This window comes from Octopus bimaculoides, chromosome 17 (assembly GCF_001194135.2).
Source record: "Octopus bimaculoides isolate UCB-OBI-ISO-001 chromosome 17, ASM119413v2, whole genome shotgun sequence".
Taxonomy (NCBI): Eukaryota; Metazoa; Mollusca; class Cephalopoda; order Octopoda; family Octopodidae; genus Octopus; species Octopus bimaculoides.
In genome coordinates, this window is record NC_068997.1 from 8,818,395 (window position 1) to 8,827,316 (window position 8,922).

The 8,922-nt window shown below is 35.5% G+C and overlaps 1 protein-coding gene across 1 annotated transcript in view; it reads left to right on the forward strand.

Annotated features, from left to right (window-relative positions):
* Positions 1–8,922, forward strand: part of LOC106872674 (bromodomain adjacent to zinc finger domain protein 2B) — a 268,130-nt gene that overhangs the window by 212,962 nt on the left and 46,246 nt on the right. Inside the window, exons 14-15 of the mRNA XM_052974123.1 lie at positions 3,080–3,195; positions 5,819–5,848. Of these exons, the coding sequence (XP_052830083.1) occupies positions 3,080–3,195; positions 5,819–5,848 (146 nt within the window). The remainder of the gene's footprint in view (positions 1–3,079; positions 3,196–5,818; positions 5,849–8,922) is intronic.

Here is an 8,922-nt window from a genome sequence, read left to right on the forward strand (position 1 = left end):
AGTGGAAGAATCAATGTCGCGGAATGATCTTAACAATGAACTTCACTGAAAAGTTATAAATAGAATTCTAGAAATTCTAATCAAGATAAACTCACTCTCCTCATTTTCTGTTTCTAAGTTAAATTGGAATTTTACCAAAATATCTACATATTACCATATTTGATGGCATAAAAGATGCATGGGTATATTAGGTCAGGTCAGGTCAGGTCAGGTACAGAAGCATACACTGTACTGTACATCACTGCATCCACGGTTTGTTGGTGATTCCCTAGCGTTCCCTTTGCACCCCTTAAGTGACAACCCTCCAACTCATGGGTCTGTTTGGGGTCGTTGTTACTGGTGAGAGTTTTACGAGGTCAAAGTGCAAATCCTACCTCAACTTCTTTTAGTTGCCTTTTACAACACTCAGACGAAATGCTGGATCTATTCTTTGGCATGCCAGTCCCTACAAAGCTATGGCATATTAGATGCAACCCAATTTCAGCATATTCAGGAATAGAGTTTTTAACACGTTAAAGCTTATGTGAGGCCCAACTTCTCATAAATGGCTTGAGCTGATTTTTGTTTTCTTTCTTTTATAAACATTTATCAAGAGGGGGAAAAAAAAAGAAATTGTATCTTATATACCATCAACTATGGCAAGTTTTTGCTTTCTTTCTGGCCATAAAGAAAAGCTTAGTTTCAGCACCACAGTTTCAATCAAAATCACTTGAAACTGGGAGCTGAGGACGGACAGAGGAGATGAGTGAAATTCTGCTTTAATCTCTAGAAGTGGTTCTTTTCTAGTTGTGTCATATGAACATTACTAATGCTTGTACTAGCTATATTTCAGCCTAAGCATTTCTCTTAGGGATTTTTTTTTTTTTTTTTATGCATGATTAGTAAAAACTAATTCAGGTGATCAATGGAATTGTCTGTTTTTAGGCAGCTTTTTTTTTTGCTTCTGAGTGTTATTTACAGAAATTTTACTCCAGCTTTTCCTAATCCCACTCTAATATTTCGTTGAAATTATTACAAAAATAGATTGTAAAATCAATGCTAAAACCTTTTCATATTGATTTTAACCCTTTGGAAATGCAGATAAAAGCGTAGTTAAGCTGCAACTAACTTCAAATAGCTTAATGTTAGTTATAATGTTCGACTAACTTCAGTTGAGTATCAAAAAGAGAAATGTCCAACACAATGATGGGATCTATTTAATAATGTTTTACTTAACATTGTTATGAGTTTTAATGGAGGCAGGAAGCTGGCAGAGTTGTTATGGTACCAGGCTAAATGCTTAGCAACATTCCATTTGTCTTTATTACCGAGTTCAAATTCTGCTGTGGTCGACTTTGCCTTTCATCCTTTCAAAATCGATAAAACAAGAACCAGTTGAGGTCTTGGGTCGATCGAATCAACTTACCCCTGCTCCTGAACTTGCTGGTCTTGTACTAAAACTTGAAACCACCACATTCTATCTAGAACTGCATTAACCAATGTATTCCTCGTCTTTTTTTTTTTTTTTGCAAAATAGTAGCACATCATTTTAGGGAGATTTAACTGCTGTTTCTAGCAAGCCGAATGATCACACAGAGGCTCCATCAAGATGGTATCACATCATGTCAGACATTTGTTTCTTCATAGTTAACATGGTGGGTTACATACTTAAATACCAGACTAAGAACCAGACTGTTACAGTCTTGAGTTTATTTTAGTCTCTGGCCCACTCGCGCCACCCAGCTCCTTGATTGTTTTATTTAGGTAGGGACATGTTATAAACTCACCATCCATACACAGAATGTGATGATGCTTTGACACTCTGCAGTTTATGGTGTCACTGATGATGCTTATGATGATGATGAGGAGGAGGAAGCCTGATCTGTTGGTGTTGCTGAATGTTGCAGCCATTCAAGCTACAGAACCATCCACGCATCATATCATTGTTACTCAGGCATCACTGTGTAGTTAAGAAGCTTGCTTTGCTATCATGTTGCTGCAAGTTCAGTCCCACCGCAAGGCACTTTGGACAAGTGTCTTCTACAATAGCCCCAGGTTGACCAATGCCTTATGAGCAAACTTGCTTGATGGACACTGTGTGGAAGCCCATGATATATGGGTGTGTATTTCTCCCTGTCCCTTGAACTACCATTTGACACCTGGTGTTAATTTCTTTATGCCCCTATAACTTAGTGGTATGTCAAAAAGAGACTGATAAAATAGTTGCCAAACTTTAAAAAAATTAGTACTGGGGTCAATTTGTTTTGATTAAATCCTTCAAGGTGGTGCCCCAGCATGGCCACAGTCCAATGACTGACACCAAGTTGTATTGGTAGGTCAGTTTCCCAGCAAACTCAGCATAAACCCGGTTGCAAGACAAATGCTGGGGGCCTTTTGAATTATAATACATAATTTATTACAATACATAATTTATTACAATACGTGTGTGGACCCTGCTTTATGAGGGAAATGAGTTCCCTTTAAACATCAGTTCATTTTCAATGCTATAATCACATGTTACAACAGACTGGAGATTTGCATTAACAATTAATCAGTAACCTTAATTGAGCCATATTAAACTAAACTACATCTAATGCTTAAAACAAAATAACTCCGAATGACACGATTTCATCTAACTTCACCTTACTTGGAGGAATTTCAATATCCAGTTGTTTGTTTGTAGTAGCATCATAATTTGGTTGGAATTATCCACTGTTGTTTGTGTCGCTTACATATATATTTATATATTTATTTTCCTTAAATTTAATCTTTGTTTCCATTGTCATCTTATATAATATAATTGAGAAATAATGATATTGTTTATCAATATGATCATTTGTTTGGTGTTACATTGGAGTGTGTGATCTACATAAAGTAAGATGAAATATGGATGATGCTTCAGGTATTATAGGGAAAGGGGGTAGAGTTGCTGTCAGAGCTTTTGATATCTAATGTTTCTGGTTGTTGATTATTTCCTCCGCCTTCTACTCCTCCCTCTCCCTCTTTGACTGTTTTGAATTAAATGTTTTTAGGAGGGTTTTTTTGTTTTTTGTTTTTTGTTATTTCTAAACATTTATTTTTTGTCCTTGTCTGCATCCAGCCATTGAACGGAAACAAATGAAAGAACAAGAAAAGCAGGTTAAACAACAGGAAAAGCTAAAACGTCAAGAACAACTGCGAATGGAACGAGAAATTCGGGCTCAACAAGTCTTGGAGGTAAGTCGATGCATCATATTCCTCTTTTGAAACATTGTTCATGTTTGGTAAGTTTTTTGTTTGTTTTGTTTTTAAAACCTTTGTTCTGTATACTAATTCTAGCAATCAGTACCAATTATATGTATGATAATCCATATAAATTGTATATTACTTATTGTTAAAATATACTATTTAGCTGCTTGCTATACTATAAAAAAAAAACAATTAAGCTGCTTAATGTGGAACAAAAGATTTCATAATTGCTAATTAGTCTGGGTGTCAATAACTCTTAATATAATTCCTGTATCAGTAGTGATCATCATCATCATTATCATAATTTTGTGCTGGCTTTCCATATTGATATGAGCTGGACAAGGTATCTCAGTAGGAGCCATTTCTTATTCAAAGATGACTCTACCCTCCTAAATGGATTGGAGGACCATGTTTCACCTGTATGTTCCATTTGCAGCATGGTTGCTGCATAAAGTGGTTGTTGCCCTTCTCAACAACAATCATTCTAAGGAGGGTTCTGGGTGCATTTCATCCTGTTACCTGCACTAGACAGGTTGTCATGTCCTCAGTAAGGCTAAAAAAATCCTCTTTAGTCTCCACTTATTCACCAACCGCATTACAGTGTGATGTATTTTACTGTCACACCAGCACTAGTGAGGTTGCCTTGTACACTGCAAGACTTAAAGAGGTGTCCTCTCTTCTCTTAGGTATCTCCATTTGCTCAAGGCAAGATGGTCAAAGTACAGTTGGAGAAACAAAGTGATTGGAGTGAGAAGAGGAAGTGTCATAAAATTTTTGCATAATTACAATTAAGGCTAATTAAATACAATTTTACTAATTTAAACATCTTTTTCTTTCTTTATTCAAAATCAAAATAATACTTAAGTACCTCTGTGATTGGTGATGGTGATTGAGATCAATATCATCAAAGATTTTGCTACTAACTGAATAAATGGGGTCCAAAGGAAATGCATTTTATTGCTGCTGGAATCTAACACATTACAAATTCTCATTAAATGCTTAATTATTACTCTTTTTCAATTTGTTGATTAATTTCTGAAATTATCTACATGATTATTGGTGCCAGCATGGCTGTGTGGCTAACAAGTTGGCTTCCGAACCACATGGTTTTGGGTTCTGTCCCACTGCACGGCACCTTGGGTAAGTGTCTTCAGCTATAGTTCCCAATTGATCAAAGCATTGTAAGTAGATTTGATAGGTGGAAACTGAAAAGAATCTCTTCATATATTTGTGTCTCTTTTTCTTGCCATCATGTAATTGTTGTAAATGAATGTCATTCATTTCCAATATTCTTTGGAAATGTGTTTGGTACAATTCTATATCTAAGAGATGAGGAATTATGTACATTATTTACATTATTTACATTTGACAGATATTTGTCCTCATCTTGTTTGTTGTTAACACGTTTCGGCTGATATACTCTCCAGCCTTCATCAGGTGTCTTGGGGAAATTTCGAACCTAGGTTCTCATTCCTAAAGTACTTTTCAATGTTATTATTATTATTATTCAGGTCACTACCTGGAATCGAACTCAGAATCTTGGGATTAGTAGCCCGTGCTCTTAACCACTACGCCATATGCCCGTGGGCATATGGCTTAGTGGTTAAGAGCACGGACTACTAACCCCAAGATTCCGAGTTTGATTCCAAGCAGTGACATGAATAATAATAATAACATTGAAAAATACCTTAGGAATGAGAACCCAGGTTCGAAATTTCCCCAAGACACCTGACAAAGGCTGAAGGGTATATCAGCCAAAACGTGTTAATAACAAACAAGATGAGGACAACTATTACCTTGCTTTCATTTCCTTTCATCTTAATATCCACCTTTCCATGCTTGCATGGGTCAAAGATGTCTTTCCTGTTTCCAACCTTTACCTGTTTGCAAATGCGGTAATATTTCCCCACAACAAGACATCTCAGAAGATTGGAAATGAAGGGTGCCACTTGTATGACAGCGACACTCGCTTACAACTATATCATATGTTGTCAAGGCAAGGAGACAGTAAAATACACACACACACACACACACACACTCAGAATGGGCTTCTTTCAGTTTCCATCTACCAAGTCAACTCACAAGGCTTTGGTCAGCCTGTGGCTATAGTTGAAGGCACTTGCCTGACGACGTAGGACTGAACCTAAAACCATGTATTTTGAAAGCAAACTCCTTACCACTGAACCACACCTGTTCCTTTATTTCAGTTAATTTTTGAAATGATGAGTAATTTAGGAAAACCAACTTTATCGTTCTCGCGCTAATGTTTGAAACGTAGATTAACATGAAATTTTTATGGAAGGTTTTAATTTGGATAACTTTAAAACAGGAACTAGTAATGACAGCTTCAGGTGGGTTAGTACCAAAAGATTCAAGTTCTTCTAATCTTCTTGAAGCCGTGTTGTTGTAAAATAAATTTTTAAAATTGCTTTTGATTGGTTCCATAACTTTCAGAGTAAACATGGCTCTGTACATGCTCTTGAAGTTCCTTTGAATGGTAGTTTTCATTTAAATATGTTTATTGTTTGAACTGTGTTTACTTTACATATATTTCTAGCTGTTGATGTTTAATTTAAAACTTCTGTTAATTATCAACTTCTTACCCTTCCAGTCCAATCTGTTTTGGTATCACCTGGAACGAGTAAGTCGCTGCATGAATATTTCAAAATGCGAATGTATTTGAAACTGTGTACTCTGATAGACATTATCAAAGTACATTTTTTTAATATAAATTGTAGTGTACAGGCTGTAGTTTTATATGTAGAGATTTGCTTGCTATCATTATTATTATTATTATTATTATTATTATTATTATTATTAGCCTTTGCTAACATGGACTCTAACTTGGTTTCTTTACTTTATACCCCTTCTCCCTTCTTTTTTTTTATGTTTTTTTTTTTTTTTTTTTTTTTTTTTTTTTTGCTGCTATGGTATTTTTGAAGATTTTGTTCTTGCTTTTTATTTATTGTTGTTCATTTTATTGTTTGTTTGTTTGTTTGTTTGTTTTTTCTCTTTTTTTTTCTTGGTTAATTTGGATTTGTGACTTTCTCATCACATGATGTATCTTGCTGCAAGGGGGAAAAAATAGTAATAATAATAATGTTAGTCTTTTAAGAGTAAACATAATTTTGTTGTCATGCTTATAGCTTAAAGCTATGAAAAAGTTTGGTCCACAGGGAGTAAACATATAACCCTCTCATAATACTTTATAAGTTGAAAAACATCAACCTACTAACCAAATGAGGTAATAATAATAATAGTAATAATAATATTTCGAGGCTTGAAATTTTGAGGGAGGGGTTTAGTCAATTACATCGATCGCCAGTGCTCAGCTTGAACTTATTTTATTGCACCCACCCATCCCAATAGGATCAAAAGCAAGGTCAACCACAGCGGTGTTTTGTACTCCGAATGTAAAGAGCTGGAAGATGTGCCACCGAGCATTCTGTCCAGCACAGTAACAATTCTGCCAGTTCATTGCTATAATAATAATCATCATCATCATCATCATCATCATCATCGTCATTTAACGTCCGCTTTCCATGCTAGCATGGGTTGGATGATTTAACTGAGGACTGGTGAAACCAGATGGCTACACCAGGCTCCAATCTAATTTGGCAGAGTTTCTACAGCTGGATGCCCTTCCTAACGCCAACCACTCTGAGAGTGTAGTGGGTGCTTTTACGTGCCACCGGCACGAAGGCCAGTCAGGCGGTATTGGCAACAGCCATGCTCAAAATGGTGTATTTTACATGCCACCCGCACAAGAGCCAGTCCAGGGGCACTGGCAATGATCTCGCTCAAAAGTCCTTACACATAATAATAATAATAATAATAATAATAGAATCTGTGTGAAATGAAGAAAGGAGACTGTCCTCGTTATAAACAAACAAGAGAAAAAATATGTCTGTCAATTTCTAGGACATCATCTGTCGATACATAGGATGTATTGTTAGAACCAGCTCAGCTTCCACATGGCTGTAGACATGAAATACATTCACACACAAACACACACACACGTGCACAAAATCTCAACTGGATGCACTTAGAACACAGGAAGTTGAGTTTAGTGTTTGACTGTGACTCTAAGGTGTGGAAATAAGCTGTAGATTTTATTACTGTTTGTCATGGTGTTGTGCCCCACAAAAAAGAACAAGGCACTCTTCTCTGACTGCTGTAATTTGATTGATTAACCAAAGGAAAATGCTTTTGTTCCTAATTTATGATTAAGTTTTGTTAGCAGTTAGAGAAGGCATCTAACTGTAACAAATATCCATTGCTCCAGCAAGTAAACTACTTCATTAGTGATAGTATGCTTTAACCAAAAAATAATAAATAAATAAAAAAAAAGAATCATTTAAAAAACATTCATAAAATAGGATATAAGTTTATATGTGTGTCAAATTTTACAAATAATAATTAAAATTTCTAACTTAATTGTTTTTGATAAGAGCTCCCACTGGTTTTTTCGTCTTTTTCTCCTTTCTTAATCAAACTTCTTTTACATCCATACACACACAGTTCCATGCTCTCTCCCCCCCCTCCCTCCTGCTCTCTGTATCTCTCTCTCTGTCTCAAAATAGGGATTCAATAACTAGACTGCCAATGAAATAACAACAAATGTCCAGTAGGTTTTGTTGTTGATGCTTATGGCTTTCTTCGAAAGAGGCCAGGCAATACCTATGACTTTTTTTTCCAGAAGTCATTAAGACTGATGACAATAAAAGGGGACCAGCAAGCCATGATTAACAAATTGTCCTCTAGTCAAAACTAGGTGTGGACTCTGCAGAAGCCCCCCCCCCCCGAATCCCAAGTGATGACGCTAAACTTTGCAGTTGATTAAATCCTATAAACATAGACATATCTAATTAGTAATGGATGGGGTTATCTTCTAACTCTGATTAGAAAAGCGATAATTGTTAGGATACAAAACTTCTCAAGAACTCATAAGTTCTCTTGCGACTGTCATTTAGTTTTCTTACTTCTGGTTTTGAAAATACTTTGGCCAGTGTTCATTTCATAAGAATTTAGAATCTTCAAAAGACATGAAATAAATCGTCTTTAATGGTGGCACTTGAAGTAGATACAGCTGTAAATAATAGCGTATAGAATATTGGATTAGGGAAAAACCCTTGGATGTGCATCTGTCATGTTTACAGATGTGGGTTCAAGCCCCACAAACAGCCTTCAATTTTTTTATATCCAAAGGGTTTTTTTTTTATCCATCCCTGTATTTACACATTTATAGCTTTATCTGCTTCAAGTTTCACAAGACAAATTTTTACAGCCTCTCCTGGCATACAACATTACTTCCTAAACATACAAAGAATCTGAATTCACAGATTTTAAAGGTTTTTGTTTGATGATGCTTATTGGACCCTTCTGATTATGGTAGTCTTTGAAGTGTTGACGTAAAGACCAATGTCTTATACATATCTTACAGCATAATTGCTAATTATTTTATCATCTGCCACCCCTCCTCATCTTGCCCCAGGAGGAGGAGGATAAATAATAAAAATCAGAACTTTTTTTTTTTCTCATTTTGTGTTGAGATTTTTTTTTTATAAGTCAATTTGTTAATTGGACACAGGCGGTAGTTTAAATTGATTACAAATTAGCAGTTTACTAATTAATTAAAGGAATAAAATAAAGGAAAGGCTTCCAGATAGGATAAACTAACTAATCTAAAATTACTGTGGATAGTTTTACTTTTCT